The sequence below is a fragment of the Tamandua tetradactyla genome, chromosome 23, assembly GCF_023851605.1.
Source record: "Tamandua tetradactyla isolate mTamTet1 chromosome 23, mTamTet1.pri, whole genome shotgun sequence".
NCBI lineage: Eukaryota > Metazoa > Chordata > Mammalia > Pilosa > Myrmecophagidae > Tamandua > Tamandua tetradactyla.
Window position 1 is genome coordinate 25,871,974 of NC_135349.1, and position 22,945 is coordinate 25,894,918.

A 22,945-nucleotide genomic window follows, 5' to 3' on the forward strand; every position below is an offset into this window, starting at 1 on the left:
TCCCTGAATTCCTAACCTGACCCTTGAAGCTGGCCCGCCTCTTCCCAGTTATAGGAAAAATGACTTCGGCCTTTCTCTGTACCCTTCCCTCACTGCTCCCCCTTGCTCATGAGGAGGCCATCCGGGATTGGAGAGAGGAGGGTAGGAAGCAGCCAAGGCTCAGCCTAGTCCCGACTCCTCCCCCTCCCTTCCTCCCTCTGCAGTAGGGGGTGGTCCTCAGGGCACACAGCCCCCTCCCACCTGCAGCTCTGCTGGTCTCTGGGGTTGGGGAGCTGTCTACTTCACAGGGGCAGTACTGGGTAGTACCCAGCAGCCTTCATCAAGTACAAACTTGCTCTCCTTTCATCAGAGCCCTATGCCCATCTCTTTTTTTGTTTCACAACTTAAAAGGGAGGAGAGGGGGCTGCTTATTGGCTTCCCCAAACCCAGCTATTGCTTTCAAACTTTATCTTATTTATTTGTTTAGCCTAGTGGGTTAAAGGCTCTGGCTGTGGATTCAGATGGCCAGGGTTTCAATCCCAACTCTGTCCCTTCCTAGCTGTATGACCTTGGGCAAGTTATTTGCACTTTCTGTGCCTCAGTTTCCCCATCAGTATAACAAGGATATTGATAGGACTTCCCTTGGGGTGGGGTGAGGAGTAAATGAGGGTCCCCATGTTAAGCCCTTAGAACAGTACTTGATAACATGTTAATAAGAAGGCAATAAATGATGGCAATTATTCATTGTGCATTTACATGCTGACTGTTTTCTCTGCTGGAAGGTAAGTGCCAGAGGAGAAGGGACTGGGTCTGGCTTGTTCCTCGCTGATACCCCTGTACTAGCACAGTGCCTGGGGTATGACAGATGCCCAGTGAACGAATGAATGAATAGCCTGGAACATTTTTTCCAGTTCCTGCTGACTGATCTTGAGTAAATGTTCAGGATTGGTTTGGAACTCCGATCCCATGCTGGGATCTGGGGAAACCTTCTAACTGGCCCTTGGAGCCCCTCCCCCATGTGCCTCTCCAGAGGAGCCTCTACTGGGGCTGAAGGGGCCGCCCAGAGGCTGCAGATCAAAGGGAACAGAGGAGAGTGGTGGCCACAGACCAGGTGGCACCGCGGTCACCTGCAGGGCCAACCGAGCAGCCTAAGTGCTAAGAGACATAAATGTCAAGAACTTGAAGTTCTCTCTTTTCACTTCACATTCCAGCATCCCTCTCAAGCTGTGCCTGGTATCAAACTGCTCTCTTTCTGTGGCAGGGTCACCCGGTCCCTCACACGGGGAAATGACTGTCATGCCCCTCATTTCCAGGGTGGGAGCTCAGTGTACCTCCTCACCTTGTGCAGGAAACACTGCCTCACACAGAAGAGAGCAGCATGCCCTTGACCGCTACGGCAGGTGGGCATAGCTCCTTCATCTACCTGCCATTTATTCACTGAGAGGCTCGAATGCACAGGTGTGGGCCTTACACCAGGAAAACGAACAGAATGTCAGCTGGCTGGGCCCTGGCAGGGCAAGGCAACTGCACAAGCAGTTTGGGATTGGTGACACTAGTGCTTCAAAGGCATTGCTGGGCACAGGGAGGACACACCCACCCAGGGCAGGGGTGGAAATGCAAAGAAGGCTTCTTGGAGGAAGCAGCCTCTGAGTGGAGACTTGAGGAAAGGCAGTTAGCCAGTTCCAGGATGAGAAGAAGAGGAAACGAGGTGACCTAGGCAGAGGGCACCACCCGAGCATAGGGTTGGAGGTGAGAGAACAAAGCACTAAGAATGTGCTGGATGGACATGGATCTATCAACTGATAGTTGTAGATTTTCCAGGCTGCCTGATTTTAAACATTCCGTCATTTCCTCTTTCCTTAGGTTCCTTCATGCTTCTCATTCTGATTTCCTGGGTCTTCTCTGAAAATCCTCCTTTGGTGGACAGCTGCTGTTCCTGCCTGCCCAGCATCATTTTCCCCTTTTTCAGATAACGGCATCTTGCTTTTCCTTTGGAAACGACCTTTGCTACACTATCAGTCCAGGTAGCATGGGCGGTGACAACCACACCCCTTGGTCCCACTGAATGGACTGGGCCAATCAGAGCCATAAGATTGATTTGGAAATAGCACATGACCTAATCTAAGATCAGGTGCTAGAATTGGGACTTTGAGAAAAGAGACATTTCCTAATGGGGTTGAAAAGCTGATTGCTCAGATCGAGGCAATTCTATCTCTATATGTGGAGAGCTTCCCAAGAAAGGTATCAATGCAGAGGGAGGGAGAGCTGAGAGGGAGGGAAAGAGAGAAGGAGGGAAGGAGAGAAAGAGAAGGGAGAAGGGAGAACAGAAGGGAAGAGAAGTCTGGTGATAGTCTGGGAACCTTGGTCTAAACAGGCCTAAAACCAGTGCTACTGCCCTAGACTCTTCAATTATCCAAGCCAGTAAATAGCCCTCTAGTGCATGCCAGTTTGCAGTAGGGTTACACCTCCTGTAATCAATAGAGACCTGACTGATCTACCTCCTTGGTCTATGAGACCAGCCCATCCAAAGCTAAACTCAAAGTTCTCCTGGAAGTTTAAGTTCTAGTATCAGCTCTAGAGATGCAAAAGCACAAAAATTCCACATAAGACAGAGCTCACTTTTGGAAGCTGGGTTAAATTCCAGGACCACGAGGGTGTCTGGGCTTTGGGAAGGATGTCCTCCTTCTGTTTCCTGGTCCTCAAGTACATCCTTCTGCACTGAGTCCCCACTGAAAGGGGGAGGGTCATCTCTGGGGTGTCCCATCAGTGCCTGGTCCTCAGGCTCGGGCTCGGAAAGTACATCTTCTTCAATAGAGTCATACTCGTCACTGGAACCATCTTTTTGTTTCCTCTGGAGGTTAACACTAACCTCCAGGCTTTTTCTCAGCTCCTGCCAAAAGCCAAGAAGAGAGTTGAAAAATAAAATACGGTACTTAAAAAAAAAAACCTCATTTGAAAATTGACGATTAGAACCAAAGAACTATTCCCACCAAACGAACATTTCCCAATATCACATCAACCCGTGTGTTGTTTTCTCCTTGAAGATGGGGAAGCAAGGGGCAGGGACAGATGAGCAATGCTCTGGACACAGCAGTGTTCATAGTATTCACTGTGGTGTTTGGGGACCTGTGACGCCACCAGGAATGTGTGAGGATGTGTGCGTATCTGGGTAATAAATAATATAGGTCTGGGGCTTGTTAAAATACAGATGGCAGACCCTGTTCCCAGGGTTCCGATTCAGTAAGTTCAGAATAGAGCCCGAGAATCTGCATTTCTAACAAGGTGATGCTGATGATGCTGGTCCAGGGACCATGCTTTAAATAGGAAATCCAAAAGGCTTCCAAGTGACCCTGAAATTCCTGATGGTGGAATGTCCGACAGATCGTTGTGGAGGGCTGTCCTGTGCACTGCAGGGTGTTTGGCAGGATCTAAATGCTGTAACATTTAGCCCTGCATTGTAACCGCTTGATAATTTTTCTCCCATTCCTTATGTCTTCCTGAGACTGTAGAGTCCTTAAGACCAAGTATTAAGAGCTCTACTCAGTACAACCTGAAAATTTATCACCTAAACCGGTGATTTTCAGAAATGGAAAAAGGGCCCTACTACGTTTACCCAGGGACAAAAGTGTAAACTGGAACTGCCTTGACAAACCCAGATGTTCCGTCAATTTAGCTATACTACCTCTTCAGTCCTCACAATATCTAACACAGATCTAAGAAAATGAGAAGCAAGCAATAAAAGCTTGCTGGGAGACCAATAAACCTGATCTTCGTGGAAGGCTGAATAAGGGCTTTGCAAAGATGTCCACATCCCCAAGCCGTGGAACTGTGACTACAAGAAGTGAGGAAGAACTGGGGATCACGTAGAGAAAAGCGTTATCATCTCAGAGAATATCTGAATCATCATAAACAGACCGATGATAGAAAGAAGGGCATTAAAGGCCTTTTGGTCTCAGAAGGAAATGAAGTGCATGCTGTTGAAAACTGAAGAAAGGACACCCTTGTTCTACAGTGGCAGAAATTTGGCTGAATTTGTCCTATGGGTGTGTGGAAATCAGAACTTGGAAGCAATGAATTTAGATGTTTAACCAAGGCGATTTCTAGGCAAAGTGTGGAAGATGTAGCCTGGTTTCTTCTGGCTGCTTCTGGTAAAATGTGAGAGGAAAGAGGTGGATTCAGGGAATAACTATTAAGCAAAAAGGAGCTAGGACCTGATGATGACTTGGGAATTTTTTTAGTCTCTTCAGATTACAAAAGATGGTAAAATTAGGAAGTTCACTGTCAGAAAAGAGTTACTGTGGAGCCAGTGGCACGTCTGGACAACCTCATAGCAGTGCCTCTGACGGTTCCAGAGTTCGGAAGGATTCAGTGACACAGAGTGCTCTCCGAAGAGGCTACATAGGTGACCCATGGATCCCCTTAGCCATCTTGGGAAAAGCTGGGAATAGAGATGGGATGAGCTAGGAAGATTTTTTGAGGAGCTCTGACTTGACAGAGTGAATCCTAGAGATTTACGAGAGACCCAAAAAAGTTTGTGAGAATGTTATACCAGCAGAAACACTGCCAGCTTAGGCTGAGGGGGGCCGAGGAAGACAAAAGAAGGAAGGTTGTCACACTCCCCAAATCCTACAGGCAGGAACAGGCTGGTAAAACCACTCAGCTGCCAACACATGCTACCCTTCATGAAAAAGGAAGGATGACTCAGGGTGACAGCGGGAACCCAGAGGGCAGAGCTCTATGCCAGAGGAATATTCCCAGGTCTTGAAATCTAATGGTGTGGGTCTGGCTGGATTTCAAAATTGCTCAGGTTCAGTGATTCTTTTCTTCCTTTTCTTTTCTCTCTTTTTAAATGGCAATGTTTATAACGGGTGCTGTTCTAGTTTGCTAGCCGCCGGGATGCAACACACCAGAGACGGATTGGCTTTTAATAAAAGGGGATTTATTTCATTAGTTCTTCAGAGGAAAGGCAGCTAACTTTCAACTCAGGTTCTTTCTTATGTAGGAAGGCACAGGGTGATCTCTGCTGGCCTTTTCTCCAGGACTCTGGGTTCCAACAACTTTCCCCAGGATGATTTATTTCTGCATCTCCAAAGGCCTGGGCTGAGCTGTGAGTGCTGAAATGAGGTATGCTGAGCTGCTTCGGCTGGGCTGCACTGGGCTCTCTCATTTAAGCACCAGCCAATTTAGTCAAACATCATTCATTATAGCAGGCATGCCTCCTAGCCGACTGTAGATGTAATCAGCAACAGATGAGGTCCACATGCCATCGGCTCATGTCCACAGCAATATAACTAGGCATTTTCACCTGGCCAAGCTGACAACTGAATATAACTACCACAGGTATCCTGTGCCTAACCCATCCTTGTTTTCAGGGAGCAGATTATTTGTCTTCTAGTTTCCCGGGTCCACAAAAGGAGAGAAATTTTGACCCAGAATGGATGATACCCAGAGTCTCACTCATACCTAATTTAGATGAGATGATGAGATTTGAGACATTTGAGCTGATGAGACTTAGATGAGAGTTGGGACTTGAGTTGATATGTAAGGGGTTGAGACTTTGGGGGGGGCCTTGTGATGGGGGTAAATGTATTTTGCAAGTGGGGACAAATGTGAATCTTTGGGGGCCACAGGGAAGATTGGGGTCAGTCAAATAATGGGCCTCCCCAAAACAATCACATCCTAATCCCCAGGATTTATGGATATGTTACTGTACATGGCAAAAAGGCCTCTGTAGTATGATTAAGAAAAGGATCTTGGGATGGGAGATCATCCCGGATTATCTGGGTAGACCCAGTGTAATCACAAGTGTCCTTATAAGAGAGAAGCTGGAGGATCGGAATCAGAAGGAGAAGATGAGGTCAGAGGCAAGAGAAGATGCTACACTGCTGGCTTTGAAAGTGGGGGAATGGGCCATGAGCCAAGGAATGGAGGCAGCCTCTAGAAGCTGGGAAAGGCAAGGAAATAGATCCTCCCCTAGAGCCTAAAAAAAGAATTAAGGGATTTTGATTTCAGCCCAGTAAAAATGATTTTTACTTCTGACCTTCAGAACCATAATATAATAAATTTGTGTGGTTTAAAGCCATGAAGTTCATGGCAATTTGTTACAGCAGGAAACTTCTACAGGTGTCTATCTTTTATAGCTACCCTCCTCCCCACAAACTAAGTATCAATATTTATGGAGCAACTAGAACACTGCCTGGCACATGGCCAGTATTCAATAAATAATGAATACATTCTGTCAGTGAATGGTGGTGGCAGTGGCTGGGAATGGGGTGGAGGGCACCCACATACCTTGGAGGCAGCAAACAAGGACTCAGCTAACAAGGACTCAGATCCCAGGTTTTCTCTTTATTCACAATGTGACCACGAGAACATTTTGACATTCATGAAATGGGTCAACAAACCCATGACTTGTTTTATTAAAACAGTGATTCTCAACTGGGGACAATTTTGACCCCAAGGGACATTTGACAATGGCCAGAAACAGGTTTTTGTGTCACAATTAGTGGAGGGTGTTACTGGCATCCAGTGGGTAGAGGCAGGAGATGCTGCTAACTATCCCACAATGCCCAGGACAGTCAGTCTCCCACACGAGAATTACCGGCCCCAAATAGCAACAGCAGTGAAGGTGAGAAACCCTGAATTACAGGAAGTGCATATTCATCAGTGGCACTGGAAAGGATAACAAGGTCCTCTAAGTGAGTGTATGGAGATGGTCCACACGAAACTGCACGGAAGCTGGGCTGGAGGCGGGGCTCATAGCTTCCAAGTCTGGCTGTGCTGGGTGGGCTGTTAGAGGGTCCTCAGATTTACTGCTCCTTCATAGGGAAACATGAGTGCCTGCATGGCTACTGATTAATGGTGATTTCTGTGATTGCACAACTAGTAATCCTTTACAGTAGAAATATACTCTGTACTTTACAAAATATTCTCAATTCCTTCTCTCATTTGATCCCCACAATAGCTCTGTAAGATAGACTGGTAGGGGAAAACCCTATGATAACACGGTGGACACCAAATGCATAGGCTGTTGACTCCTGTCTTTGGCCCAATCTCAAGGGGGTCAGCTTAAGCTCTTATTTCTGCCGGGGTGGGGAACAAGACTAGATGAGAAAACAGTGGGCAAATCCCTCTATTTTCTTCTACCATACTCTTCTTGACCAGTTGCCATGGATGGAAGTGATAAAATGGGTGCCAGCTAGCTGGGTGATATTTCGAGCTGGGAGACTACTGTCACTGTCCAGGAAATCCTAGCCAATCCCATCCTCGCTGATGTCTAAGAGGAAGTGGAGCCACCAAGCTGGCACCAATGACAGCAGTTCTGGGGGGATTTGGATAGAGCATTAGGGAGCCCCAAATTCATGACAAGCTGAGTTGGTGCCTTCTTTCTCTTCATTATCTACATAGAAGTATAATCTACATATTAAGTGCTTGGATTTGGGGGGGATCCCCACAAATCGGGGAACTGGGGCCCAGAGTCGTTCAGCTGGTCTAACTTCACCCAGCTATTAAGTGGCAGAGCAGTTCCTTCTGCTCTCAACTACTGCTCCCGGCTCCTCGGGATGACCCACATGGGAAATAGGCTCTCTTGCCATCTATTCTGCCATCTTCAACCAAAGGGGGAGATGATCTGGCGGCACCCACGTGTTAATTTTTTCATAAATACATATGCCTTAAGTATGCTGTGCTGAGGGCTCAGCTAAGAGTGGGGAGCAAGATGGCAAGACCTTCACCCTTGCTGGAGTGTACAGCTTGGAGGGGAAGACAGGCAACTAGTGCATACAGAAAAATGAACGGGGCGGCGGGGGGGGACTTCAGACGTGGCTAGGACTGTGCAGGAGAGACCCTGGAGGATGAGATGGAGAGTGATTGGGCTGAAGCAGCCTTCGATCAGAGACGGTCAGAGAAGACAGGTAAGCACTAGGGCAAAAGCGTGTCAGACAAGGGCACAGCAGTGGCATTGGATGGAGGCAGTAGTGTCTGGAAGGCAGTAAAGGAACCATAGGAGGGCAAGCAGCAGGCAGGGACCAGAGGCACAGTGAGAAGCCACTGAAAGGGGCTAAGCAGAGATACATTATCTGATTTCTGTTTCTAAAAGATCACTATAGCTCTTGGGCACCGAGTGGATTTTGAAGGGCAATGCCAACATGGAAATAGGGTGAACAGTTGCAGCCCTGTTTCACCGGCAGCAGGTGAAAGATGGAGGTGGCAGCACACAACGGAGATGGCCTTGAGATAAATTTTAAAGGCAGAGATGATAGAAATTGCTGACTAGAAATTAATAATGTGCTGACCCTTTGATCCAGCCTTTCTAGAAATTATCCTCTTTGTATTAAATATACAAAAATCATTGCGGCATCATTTATAATAGAGGATGAGGCAAATGTTCATCAATAAGAGCTTGATTAAATAACTAACAGAGCAGGTATTGATGGAGCCTCACACAGCCCACAAAGAATGATGCAGATCTTGTGTACTTATTCAGAGAGCTATCAAGATGTATGTTTAACCACATTCAAATATGTATGTCACTAATAAAATGTAAGACCATATGACACAAACAGGGAACTCAAATGTAAACCACAGTAGTTAATAGTATGATGATAATAATATTCTCTCATCAATTGTAACAAATGTACCACACTAATGCAAGATATTATAATGGGTGTGTGTATGTGCAGGTTTGAAACCGTTACATATGCCAGAAAAGCCACGTTCTTCTAATCTAACCTTGTGGGAGCAGACCTGTTGTTGTGCGGGACCTTTTGATTAGGTTGTTTCCATGGAGATGTGACCCACTCAGTTGTGGATGGGGCCTTTTGATTAAATTGTTTCCATGTAGATGGGTCCCACCCAATTTAAGGTGGGTCTTAATCCCACCTTACTTGAGCCCTGTATGAAGAGGATAAAAAGCAGGAAACACAAAGAGAGCTTAGAGCTGACACAGAGAGCAAAAAGATGAAACCAAGTGACAGGCAATTGGAGACGCTTAGAAAGCTCATATAGAAAGCTGGTGGAATCAGAAGCTGAAAGCAACACACCCAGGGAGCAAAGGACCAGGAAATGCCAAGCCACGTGCCTTCCCAGCTGACAGAGAACCCCTGGATGCGATTGGCCTTTCTTGAGGGAAGGTATCCTCTTGCTGACGCCTTAATTTGGACATTTTCATGGCCTTAGAACAGTACATTTGTAACCTAATAAATCCTCTTTGTAAAAGCCAATCCATTTCTGGTATATTGCATTCCAGCAGCATTAGCAAACTGAAATGAGGAGATAAAGGAATTCTGTATTTTCTGCATGATTTTTCTGTAAACTTACAACTTCTCTAATGATAAAAAGATACACATTTAAGTTAAAAAAGCATTTTAAAAATGTACATTTAGTATGACCCCAATTTAAAAATTATTTGTTTTTATGCCTGTATGCATGTATGGCTGCATATAAGCATACAAAAAGGATGGTAAAAGAGATACCAAAACTATTAGTAGCATTCTTTCTGGGGTAGCACTATAGGGGACTCTCATTTCTTCTTCTAAAAGCCTTTTTATTAGATGCATGTGTCGACTATTATAATTAGACCAAAAATATATATTGTGTTTAATGTTTAAACCTTGTCCCTCATTCCTGCTAATAATTAAATTCCCCAAGGGAGCGGTAGGGAGGAGTGGAGTGAATGACCCCAGGCAATCAGCTGTCTGGAAAGTCACTGATCTCTACTGCTGGAACACATCTTGTCCCCACAGTAACTCAGAAAGTGACACCTGTACTCAAGGCCAGAAGACAATGGAGTGGCATGTGCCTAAATCAAGAGTGGCACAGCCAGCCAACAGGTTTGGAGTTAGAAGCATGGGCCACAGATTTCTATAGGAAGAGGCCCAGGAAATACAGGTCCCAGGAGTCCTTCTGCAATAAACACTCCCTGATGCCAAAATCCAGACAACAAAGGGAGAGAGAATACAGACATGGAGAAGTGGTGGCAAAAGGTCTAATGGTGAACATGAAGTCATTCCAGTATGGAGTAGATACTAAGACAACCATGCCCTTTAGCATTTACGAATCAGAATGTTTTGCCATATACTCTAGCTTGGGAGCTATAACTTGGCTGGCAAATAGCAGGAGAGAGCAGGCAGGTGGGGGCAATCCTGCTTTCATTTTCTTTAGCAGATTAACAATTCAAATCCATCTCAAATGCAAACCACTTTGAAAAAAAAAAACAGTGCCTTCCACCTCTTAATGATGTTTCAGAATTTATTAAACTGATGGATATTTTAAGAAATAATATCTCTTAACAATAAAAATTTGAATTTTGATAATTTCTCCTGTTTCAATTTGGCTTTTTCTACTGTTAAATTAATGCAAATTTAAGTATCCTAATTTAATTTACAAAATATACATATTAAAAAAGCTTCAATTCTCCATAGCTGGTGCCTTCTTCTCCAAGGAAAATAATGCATTTGTCTACATTGGGTGAGCAAATGTTAAGTACCTAGGCTCCTATAAAGCCTACATGATCTTAAACCATCTGTTCCAGGGCCAAAAAGGGGAGATGAACTAAGTAGCCATACTCCCTCGAGGAAAACCTCCACAACCTTTCCATCTGGAAAGAGGAGGACCTTGGAGGTTGGCCGCTTTGAAAGTCAACCTGCCCATTCTTCAAAGGGATACCATGCTGTGAGCTCTACCAGTTGCTCTGAGGCTGTCATCCAGAAATCCGCCCTGTGAAAACTTACTTTATAAACTTTGCTTTAAAACCTTGCTATATTGCATTTCAATGTTGAGTGCTTAAAATGGTAAGTTCAAGCCCTTTCAACAGAAAGCCCTCTGCCCTGGAAATCAGGCTGCAGGCGCCGCAGGTGGAGAGCAGATGGCAGGGGCTGCACACAGATCAGGCCGGTTCATTAGAGAGCCGGGGGGGAAGTGGAGGGGCTCCCCTGTAGTTACAGACTTGAAGGGTAGTTGTCGGGAAAACCACCTGCTTAAATGTAGCATGGGTTTGATGGTCAGTGGATGGGTGCCTGTAAGCCTGAGCTTCCTCTTTCTGCTGGGCTAAGAAAAGACTAGAACCCAGGTGACCATAAAACATGAAACTTTTCCAATTAAGAACTATAATAGTATAGTAACGATAACCATAAACAGCAATGACAAAAATAACAACCACAGTGGCAGCTGCTATGGATTATTAAGTTTTTGCTACCTGCCAGGCACCGAGCTAAGGTCTCTGTTTTCTCCTTTCAGCCTCCTGTTTGGCCTCATTTTACAGGCCCAGAACACTTCAGTAACCAGCTCCAGGTCACACAGCTAGTCCGGGCAGAGCCAGGATTTGGATGAATGACTGTCCGGGCTCTCGATCACATAACCATGCTATTCCCTGCCCAGTGGCCTTGGAAGCCAGCGGTCCCTCCATAGAGCAGAATGAAAATCAGGTGCTCGGTGAATGTCCACTAACCTGGCACTGAATGATGAAACTGGCCCATAAGAACTTGAGACTCCAAGCTGCCTTGCAGCCACTGAATGTATTAAAAAGCGTGTGTGATGTGGTAGTGGGTGATGCATTAAACCTCTCACTGCACTTAAAAAGGGGAATGGGCTGGGTCTGAGCTCTAGGCCCAATTTCAACTGTCCTGGGTCCCAGGGCCATCGCAGAGCTTCAAGCCCCCACTTCTACACTGGGAAAATGTGCCCTGACTACCTGATCAAATGGAATGACAGCATATTCTTCTTTATGTTTCGGACCCTATTCATTTTGCCTACAAGAAGCTTGGTGACATGGACTCCAAGGCCACAGTGGACAGACTTAAACAGTCCTCAGGAGGAAACAGCAGTCTCTGGAGCAGACGTCACTGAGAGGCAATTAGAAAGGCCAAATCCCACCACCTCCTCTCCTCGCCTTTCCTGCCACTCCCCACATGTCTCTCGTTGAACTGGCAGTTTTATAAATTGGGATTTGAATGCCTTTAGTCGTGCACACACCATTAGTTCCAATAGCTCCCACTAACTCAGACTGCCCTAAATGAGCTGTTTGACATATTGATGTTAACCTGCCCAGCCCCCAAAGGTTTTGTACCCTGCCCTGAAGGGTTAGTTAACTAATTTGTCCTTTTAATTATTCACTCACTTATTCAACACATATTCAGGTTGAATATATTTCCCCCCATAAGCAGACCTGACTGCTAAATTCTATGGATAGAAGAAGACAGACAGGCTCCCTGTTTTCATGGTGTACTAGTTAGGTTCAGGTGTCAACTTGGCCAGGTGATGGTGCCCTTTGTTCTGTTGCGGTGGACTTAAATCATCAGCATGTGAAATTCATCTATGGCTGATTACATCTGCAGTGGGCTAAGGGGAGTGCCTTCCTCAATGAAAGACATTTAATTTAATCAGCTGGAGGCTTAAAAGAGAGGCCAGGAGAGTGCAGCAGCTCAGACTTATAGATGCAGAAAGGCATTGCCCTGGGGAAAACCGTTTGAACCCAGAAGTCGGAGGGAAGGCCACCAGACTTGGCTGTGTGCCTTCCCATGTGACAGAGAAAGTCAGAGGAGGACTAGTCTTTCCTCCAAAAACTGTAAATTTGTAACTAAATATATCCCCTTTATAAAATCCAGTCCATTCCTGGTATATTGTATTCTGACAGCTTTAGTAAACTAAAACACATGGAATGTAAAATCTGACCACAAAGACAGCCATTCCACAAGAAATTTCAAGTGTGAGTCTCAAAAAACCCAAACTTAAAGTTTGCCAGCCCTTGCCTCAAATCCAGTGGCTCGTAGAACACAGATTGTCCATAAGAAAGTAATTTGCCCCCTAACTTGAAGGTCTACTCTGTGAATGTTTAAAAATCATGCTCTTATATTGATCCTGGTGGAACTATAGCTAGAAAATTTGAGTTATATGTGTGCTACAAATACCTGTGCAGTGTTTTTAGTTTTTTGGTACTTGGATTTTCTTGTACTAATTTTCATTCAAGGCTACATTTATTTATGAAGCACCTTGGAACTCAGTCTCTGGTCCATTACCACACAAAAAAATGGAGTGATCTAAGAGAAAGAACACCAGACTCAGGGAAGAGATGGGCACTGGAGACACACCTGGGCCATTTCCTGGCTGGGTGGTCCTGGGTGAATCCCGCAGCATCTCACCATGCCTCCTGTTTCCTTACCTGGGCATGAGAGTTCTACCCCTTATCCTGCTTGGAGGAGCATGGGGTTGTTTGAAATAGACAGGAAAAATAGGATGGCAGAAGAAAGACAACAACAAAGAGCCACTGGCTGATTAGAAATTTTAAGGAATCCCTAAAGACAGCAGGCAGAGATCACATCTATAAGAACTAAATGCAGAGGAAACTAGAGGCCAAAGCATGGGTAGTAAAATTTGCCATAGAGGAAAGAGTTGTATGTGTGTGTCGTGTGCATGAGCGTGTATGTTTCTGCTGGGTGTTTGTGTGGTGTGCGTTTGCACTGTTTCTTTGTGTGATGTGGTGTGATTGTGCACGTGTTACTGTGCATGGATTCATATGGTGTGTATTTGTGCATATGTGTTTATGTGTATTGATTCATATGGGTGTGTGTGTGTGTGTGTGTATATGTATGTGTTAGGGGAGCTAAGTCTAGAGTCAAGAATAAGTGAGAGGAAGTCTTAGGGACTCAGTGGGGAGCTGATTTTCAGCCTGCAGGCCCTACCAGCTAAATTAAATAAGAGAGCAAAGACAATCACAAGCTGAAACCCTGGGTGTAGGAGCTGGACAGGAAGGTAGAGCAATGTCCCAGGAAGTCACTGGCCCCCAGATAAGCTGGAAGCTCCCATGCCTGGAGGAGAAGCTAAGGCACACACCAGCTGCCGGGAGCATGTTCTACTCCAACCCCACACCCATTACGATGGGTGACGTCAAATAGACAAGCAGAGGAGGTGAGATTCATAGACGACAAGAAAAAAAAAAAAAAGACCAACCAGTTGGGGGAAATCAACACCCTGAAAGATGGGCACCAAATTTAGTGAACAAAAGAATTAATACCCAATGGAAGAGAGTTAATAGAATAAATAGAGGAAGACTTTATAATACAGCAAATTTACACCCCTGGAAATTTAAAAAATATATTTCATCCTTGAGACTAGAAATCTTTAAAAGTTTTAATTCTACCATTAAACATTTTTAAAAGATAAACTAAATAGCAGAGAGAGTTAAAAGTGACTATTAAGTGTGCTGGAAAGTCAAGCCAAGCAATTTTACAAAAACATAGCATAAAAGGACAAAAAATAAAAGTATGAAAGAAAAATTAAGAGACTTGAAGGGTGGCATTGGACCAATATTTGTCCAACCAAAGACTTAGAGGATACAAAGAAACAACTGAGAAGGAAAATAATAATAATAAATGAAAAATTTCCAGTGCTAATGAAAAACCCAAGTCTTCAGATTGAAAAGACCTATGTAGTGCTTTAGAGGATACAAAGACATTATACTGACATGTTCATATGGATAAAATGTACAGTTTATCAAAAACATCTCGATTCTTTATGCATACAATGACAGAGTTTTAAAACATAAAAAGCAAAAATAGAGGAGCATGAGGGAAAATGGACAAATTCACAGAAATCAACCAGACCACATAAACCAAAAACTAAGTAGGTATACAGAAGAATAGTTTGCTAATAAGCTCAAGAATTTCTTGGGAGGCTTATTAAAAACACAGATTCCAAGCACTACCTCCCCTCCCCCTGCCAAAGATTCTGATTTGGTCTGTTTTAGTGGAGAATAAGAATTCACATATTTAATAAGCAGCCCAGGTGATTCTGATACAGGTGGTCTGGGATCATATTTTGATAATCACTGGGCTAAACAACACAAATAAAAGTTTGATTTAATAGACATATTGGGAACCAAAAAGAGAATGCATTTTTTGAAATATCTATGGAGCATTGTTTTCCTTTGGCAAAGTTGTAAGAATGCAATAGACCAAAAATAGATTGGTTTTTACAATGGGAATTTATTAGGTTACATATTTTCAGTTTTAAGACCATGAAAATGTCCAAATTAAGACATCAACAAGAGGATACCGTCACTCAAGAAGGCTGATCCAGTCTCAGGTTTCCCTGTCACATGGGAAAGCACATGGTGACACCTGATGGCCCTTCTATCCTGGCTTCTGGTTTCAAATGGCTCTCTCAGCTTCTGGCATCTCCTGGGGTGCTCTGTCACTTGGTTACATCACTCTGCTCTCCATGTTGGCTGTGAGCTCTCTCTACATGTTCTACTGTTTATTCTCTTCATACAGGGCTCCAGCCCAAAGGTTAAGACCCACCTTGAATTGGGTGGGTGGCATCTCCATGGAAACAATTTAATCAAAAGATCCCACCCACAGTTGGGTGGTTCACATCTCCATGGAAACAGCCTAATCAACATGTCCCACCCAGCAATAGGTCTGCCCCCACAAGATTGGATTAGAAGATCATGGCTTTTTTGAGGTACATAACAGTTTCAAACAAGCACAAGCATTTATAAAAATGATCTGGTAGGCCACAAACAAAACCTCAATAAATTCTAAAATACAGAAGTCAAGCAGGCCATTCTCTGATCATAATGCAACAAAATCAGAAATTAACACAAAAGGATAGCAAGAAAACAAAAACAAACCCAAACCCCCTATTAGAATGCTGAAAAAAAAAAAAACTCTTCTAAATAACTCCTGGGTCAAGGGGGCAGGCAGGCAATAAAACATAAGACACCAATTAGAAACAAAAGATGACAAAAACACTCCATATAGCAAAATCTGTGGGATGAGGATGAAGCAATATTCAGAGGAAAATGTATAGCCTTAAATTGATAGCTTAGAAAATGACACTGAAGATAATTGAATTAAGCATTTAACAAGAGAATCTGGATTATAAGTATGGAGGTTGAGGTAAGGGAACCATCACAATAAATTAAACCAAAGAAGTTGTGCTGGTTTGAAAGGATGTATGTCCCCTAGAAAAGCCACGTTTTAATCAAAATCCCATTTCATAAAGGTAGAATAATCCCTATTCAATACTATATGTTTGAATCTGTAATCACATCATCTCCCTGGATGATGTGATTTAGTCAAGAGTGGTTGCTAAACTGGATTAGGTGACGACATGTCTCCACCCATTTGGGTGGGTCTTGATAAGTTTCTGGAGTCCTATAACAAGGAAACATTTTGGAGAATGAGAGATTCAGAAAGAGCAGACCAGAACGACATAGCTACGAGAAACAGAGTCCACCAGCCAGCGACCTTTGGAGACGAAGAAGGAACATGCCTCCTGGGAGCTTCATGAAATAGGAAGCCAGGAGAGAAAGCTAGCAGATGACACTGTGTTCACCATGTGCCCTTCCATATGAGAGAGAGAAACCCTGACTGTGTTTGCCATGCGCCTTCTCACTTGAGAGAGAAACCCTGAACTTCATCGGCCTTCTTGAACCAAGGTATCTTTCCCTGGATGCCTTAAATTGGACATGTCTATAGACTTGCTTTAATTGGGACATTTTCTTGGCCATAGAACTGTAAACTACCAACTTATTAAATTCCCCTTTTTAAAAGTCATTCCATTTCTGGTATATTGCATTCTGGCAGCTAGCAAACTAGAACAGAAGTTTAGGGAAGGAATTCGCAAGATAAAAGAAATGAAGCAACTTACAAAACAATGAATGAATGAAAGAAACAAAGTACAGGCACTCAATAAAACTAAAAGCTGGGAAGGGTTTAAATGGGTAGATGGAGAAAGATTTGCATATTTTTCATATTTGGGTTACTTCCAAATCATTTGAACGTTTCTAAATGAAAACGCTTCATATATTAGGTGTTATATTAAAAGATCAAAACTAATGTGAAAATATCTAAGACATTCTAAGAAGACCATACATGCTAGAAATAAAACAGATTATTTATTCCAAAGCTTGACTCAGAGGTCATTCTTTATTTTTCTCTAGATTAAAGATGCTCTAGTAAGTCCAATACCATCTGGAATCTTTCCTTGCAGAAGCATCCTACGGGGGGAAAGGATCACCACCTCTGCTTCCCGAACCTGCATTTCGTGGGTATTTAGTGCTTGTTCAGCATCATTCCACATAAATCATTCAAACTCATCACTGAATTATTCCTAGTACTCAGCAGGCTCCATTGCTCTCTAAACCTCTGGCCAGGGCCCTGTCTAGTGCCATCAGCCAGACTGTCCAGCCGGGCATCTCTTGGTGCATTCAGGACACCATGCCTCTGATGGTTCTGGGTATCAGAGGTTAACTCAAGTGCTGTGGGGTGAAGAGAAGGGCCTCTTCCTCCTCTCGTCGGCAACTGTCAAAGACTTCTTTATCTAAAGCAAAAGTTGCAAGCTGGTGGTTTATGCAGGCCAAATATGGCCAACAGATATATTTTTTTGGCCCATGGGAGATTTTGAATTAGTTACCAACATTACAAAAATCAGAAGAAGTCCAATACAAAGAAACACAAAGGGAAGCCAGCAATCTAGAAAGCCTGGCCACATTGGGCCTGCATTTTTACACTGTTACAGTCAATGGAGTGTGCAGAGATGGTTCCCAACAGACCCCACCACTCCCTACTATGCTCTTCCATGGAGGGTGAGCACTCCCAGGGCTATTGCTTGTTGTACCTGCCTGCCTCACTCAGGTGATGCAAAAGACTCTTTGCAATGAATGCCACATCCCAGAAATACCAATGTTTTAGAATCGAAACAATATCTTTCAAACTGACTCTCCTACCCTCCAGGAGCACGAAAATACTTAGCAGACTGTGTGTCCTGAGTCATAGTTTGGAAAATACAGTCACCCTAATTATAACTTAGGGATGGGATGACTGAGCTCGTGTGGGCTGGCCAGAGCACCTCATCAACACTTATACCACTCACTCATTCACTCACTCACACATTCACTCACTCCATCACAATTATTCAATGTACTTGCTTAACAACGATTTACCTGCAAACCAACTCTGTGCTAGACACTGTTCTGGGGACAAGAGATACAGCAGAGAACAAGACAGCCCATGTCTCTCCTACTATGAAGCTTAGATCTGGGTGGGGGAAGGGTATTTCAAGCCTGAAATATCTAACCTGCCTATGACCTATGGACATGCAGTCCTTGGATGAGTGGGGCTCCATGAACTAGTAAGTATCTTCTATTCCTACAGAATCTGTGGTGCAGAAAACAGGTTTTTCCGATAAACTTTACCTAGAATTCAAGATTTCAGAGCTAAGCAGGCATGAGAAATATCTAATATCAAATCCACCCCTTCTTGACACAAAGGAGGAATGGAGCCCCCTAGAATTTATAGAAAAGGACAAACTCCCTCTCCAGGCTTGCTGAATCTCACTCACTTGCTTTTTCTCCTCCTTAATACAGGAGTCATCAACTCCAACTTCTTCAGAAACTAGGATGGTAATGAAAACTGGTGCATCTCAGGGTCAACAACAGGGAATGGTGGGGACCAGGGCAAAATGGAAGCTGCATGGTCCGAATCAGTTTTTCTAATTCAAAATAAAACAACAACAACAACGATCACTTCATGCCACTTGGCCAAACAACAAAACATGCTTGTGGGTTGAACTTGGCCTTGGCCAGCCCCTCCCCTCAAGGCCATGCCACCTCCCATAGCCCTCACTCTATTTCTATCCTCATTTTCTCTGAAGTTTAGCAAATTTTTTCAAGTCAGAATTAATAAGAAAGTCTCTTCTACATGCCTCTTTTTCCTGGATTTTTTTTTTTAAGTTTGAGACATATTTTGGAGTGACTAAAGTGAGAAAAATCAAATATGAAGGATGCATGTTCATTTTCTTAATATAATAATGCCTAAATAGAACAACAGAAAATTAATTTTCTAGTAATGTAAAATTCACCTCTTTAAATGTCAAAAACCCAAATGTCAAATTAATTTTATATGAAACTATTTCTAAAATATATTAAGACTTCCTTACCACCTTAAAAGAGTAGACTGAACATAATTCAGCCCTTCTCTTGGTTCTAATGGCCAACATTTTGGGCGGAAAATGACCTGTTACAGAGGAGGTACTGTCATGAACTCTAATGCTCTGGGTTTTTGTTTGTTTGTCTGTTTGTTTTTACGATACCATCATTTATATATTTCCAGTGAAGTCATCTCCCATTCAAGTATCCAGAAGTACAAGAACAGGGCCTTTTCCACTCTGGACCTTTCCAGCCTTGGGGAACCTCTAGTCTGTACTGTTGGTTGGGTTGGGTTCTTTGTTTATTTGTTTTACTTTGCAGTTATCTTTATTTTGTAGGATGTAAAAGAAATTTTAACTCAGAATTTTTTAAAATTCTGAATTTTTTATTTTAGGGTCCCCAAATCCAAGCCACAAAGTCCAGAGAAACTCAAAATCTTTGTTTCCTTTTCAAGTGTAATCTCCGGGCCTTCTGGTTTAGAGTCGCCCAGTACTTCTGTTAAATGATGTGTTATAGTGAACCCTATTCTAGATGATGGACTGTAGTTAACTGCACAAGTACATGAATTTTCTCCTGGATCATAACAAATGTATGGCACTAACATAAGATGTTAAAATAAATGGGAAAAAATACACCTAATGTAAACTATGGACGATAGTTAATAGTACTATTTTTATAATCTTTCATCAATTGTATAAAAGGTAATTATTGTTAAAAAAATAGTGTAAGTATAAAAAAAGTGCATCAATTGTAACTAATGTTCCTCAAAAATGCACGGGGTTGGTGGTAGGGTGGTGTATAGGAATCTCATGTTTTATGTATGATTGATCTGTAAACTCAGAATTTATCTAATAAAGAAAAAAAGATGTACTATCTCATATACACAGATTCAATGAGCTTAACCTATCATAACCTATCAACCCCCAACCAGGACCATTCTAGCCAACCTTAAAGAACATCTAGGGCAACATATAAGATTCCACAAGGGTTCCAGGCACTAGAGTAACTTTCCAGAAACCTACAACCTTCAGATGGGTCTCTGGTCCAGATAAGTCCTGAAACCTAGACCAGCCTCTCCAGAACATCAGCTAGTTCCATCTCCCTACCCCATATAAGTGACAGGCCCTTCCAATATCAAAAATTTAGAATGGCCATAGCCCAAACAACCCTAAAGAGAGGTATGGAAAGATCAAAGGTGATGGTGGAGTTATATAGAGAAGACAGGATTTAATAAATGAATATGAATGCTGAATCATTAAATTGATATTTCTTTTTGTCTCCAGTATTTTAGAGCAGCTAGAAGTATAAACCTTAAATTGTGAAATTGTAACCCCATGTCAAAGTCTGAAATATGTTCTACAACTAATTGTGATGCTGTGCTTTGAAATGTATAGCTTCTTTGTATATATGTTATTTTTCACACAAAAAAGAAGGAAAAAAGTTGATTGTGATGATAAAAAAATATTTAAGCCCTCTAGCCTCCTATATTCGTAGCAGCTAGAAGGAAAAATCTGAGAAGATCGTATGGTAGCCCATGACAAACTCTGGAATCTATCCAGTAACCAATTGCTGAAGAGTGCTTTGAAAACTACTGCTTTTTTTATTTCTTTGCTTTGTATATATGTTATACTATACAATTAAAAAAGTTAAAAACAAAGCCAAACCAAAAAAATTCAATTAGCTTAAACATTAAACCTAAAATTGGCATTTTAAACCAATATCCCAAGTGATTCTTATGCATGTCAAATTTTGAGAACCATGGCCCTATTACTATCTGCTCTTTTCCTTTCCTCTGATTAGATAAAGTCATCTGTCAATTCTGTCAGAATAGTAACACTTATTTTTTTTTTTGCTCCTGGTGTCACTGAATTTCTCCTTAAAACCATGATTCTAAAATCTTGCTACAAATTATAGTCATGTGGGAGCTTCAAAAAAGCAGCAATGGGTGGTAGTTTGAAGCAGTTATGAATCTTGGAAAGATTACATTCTTAAAGCTAATCCATTCCCGTGGGTGTGCACCCATTGTAAGTAGGATTTTAGGTGAGTAGGATCTTAAGATGTGACCCACCTCATTCAGAGTGGGTCTTAATCCTCTTACTGGAGTCCTTTATAAGTATGAAATCCAGATAGAAAGCCAGAGAAGCTGAGAGGGAAGCAGCCAGAAGCTGAAAGCGATGAACCTGGGAAAAGAGACCAGCAGATGCTGGTCACATGCCTTGCCAGGTGACAGTGGGGTCCCAGATTACCTGGAGCTGGTCTTTGGAGAGAAAGCATCACTGTTGATGCTTTGATTTGGATATTTTCACAGTCTCAGAACTGACAACTTCTAAGTTAATAAACCCCCATTGTAAAAGTCAAGCCACTACTGGTATATTGCATTTTGGTAAGTTTAGCGAACTAAAACAATGCCTGGGTCCAAACTTAAAATGAGAATTAGTATCTCTGTGGTATGTTCTGGGTGCCTACATATTTTATTTTATTTTTTAAGTTAATTATAGAATCACATGCAGTTGTAAGAAATAATATAGAGAGATTCTGTGTACTTTCTCCCCATTTCCCCCCATTTTTAGTACAATGTCACAACCAGAAATCAATGATCCAACTAAGCTTTTTCAACTAGGTTTCCTTTTTCATCTTTCTTATCTCTTCCTTTGCTGATGATTCATTCTTATCAAAGTAGCTCATTTCCTCTTTAAAGTGCTAACAGTCCATTCCCTGCTCCCTGTTTGAACTTTTTATTTTGAAAAAAATGTAAAATCCACAGAAAAATTGTAAAAAGAGTAAGTACAATGAACACCCATATACCCTTCACATAAAATTTACCAATTGGTAACATTCACCACATTTCTTTTTCTATCCCTCACTTTCTCTCTTATTCTTTCCTTCTGAATATGTTATCAACATTATTATTTTGTTGAACCATTTATGCATAAGTTGTGGCCATCATGACCTGACCCCTCATTTTGGCCTACTTCAGCAAATGTCTCTGAGAACAAGGATATTCTCTTACTCAACCCCAGTACAATGATCAAATGTAAGAAATTTAACATTGGCACAATATTATTCTCTAACACAATATAGTCCATTTTCAAATTTTGTTAATTACCCCCAAACTGTTTGAATTATACCCCCTGACACAGACATGTTCTTAATCCATGTTCCTGTGGGTGTGAACCTATTGTAAACAGGACCTTTGAGGATGCTATTATCAATTAAGGTATGGCCCAACTGAATGACAATGCATCATAGCCCATATTCCTGGAGACCTTATAAAGAGAAAAAAAAATGGAAGCGAATGGTTGGTGATGGATACAAGGAAGCTGGAATCCAGGGGAACCAGAAGAGCAGATAAGCAGAGCTCACTTGTCATATGACAGGAGGCAACGATGCAAGCCAAGGAACCTTAAGGATTGTGTCAAGACAGTTCTAGAATGATGCCTTGATGTTGGACTTGTAGCCTTCAAAACTATGAGCCAATAAATGCTCATTGTTTAAGCCAACTCATTGCATGGTATTTGTCACAGGATACTGGCAAACTAAGAGACCATCCTTACATTTGTGGCAATGTTTTTTCCTAATCCAGGATGTCACATTGCATTTAGTTGTTCTATTGCTTGACTCTCTTCTTAAATCTGGACCAGATCCCTAGGCTTTCTTTGCCACTGACATTTTTTGAAGAGTCTAAACCAGTTGTTTGGTAGACTGTGCTTCAATCTGAGTCTGTCATATTTTTAAAAAACATTTTTTTTTATCAATGTTCTTGGCTAGGGATTCATCAAGCAGATATTTTGCTGAGGAGAGGTCCTCTCTGTCACTGTCTAAAACACTGTAAGGCATCAGTGATGGATGGCCACCTCTAAACACTGTGCTTCCAGGCAGAACATCAATAATATTCACAACCGACCATATCCCTATGGAGAGTTGGGCACTTTCAGAAGCAAAAACATGCCAGCGCAAATTCCCAGGGTGCGGTTAGGTTCATTCCAAAGAACATTCCAAAGACCTTGGCTCGGCGGCCCAGGCCAACTGCAGCACTTCTCT

The 22,945-nt window shown here is 42.6% G+C and overlaps 1 protein-coding gene and 1 long non-coding RNA gene across 14 annotated transcripts in view; one reads left to right on the forward strand and one right to left on the reverse strand.

Moving 5' to 3' along the window:
- KATNIP (katanin interacting protein) overlaps positions 1 to 22,945 on the reverse strand; it is a 199,169-nt gene that overhangs the window by 93,187 nt on the left and 83,037 nt on the right. For all 13 annotated transcript variants that reach the window (XM_077141464.1, XM_077141461.1, XM_077141463.1 and 10 more), the window contains one exon: positions 2,599 to 2,869. In XM_077141464.1, coding sequence (XP_076997579.1) covers positions 2,599 to 2,869 — 271 coding nt within the window. The remainder of the gene's footprint in view (positions 1 to 2,598; positions 2,870 to 22,945) is intronic.
- Positions 6,496 to 11,516, forward strand: LOC143667331 (uncharacterized). The gene is made up of 2 exons (XR_013167992.1): positions 6,496 to 6,607; positions 11,215 to 11,516. It is a non-coding gene; the product is annotated as an uncharacterized LOC143667331 (long non-coding RNA).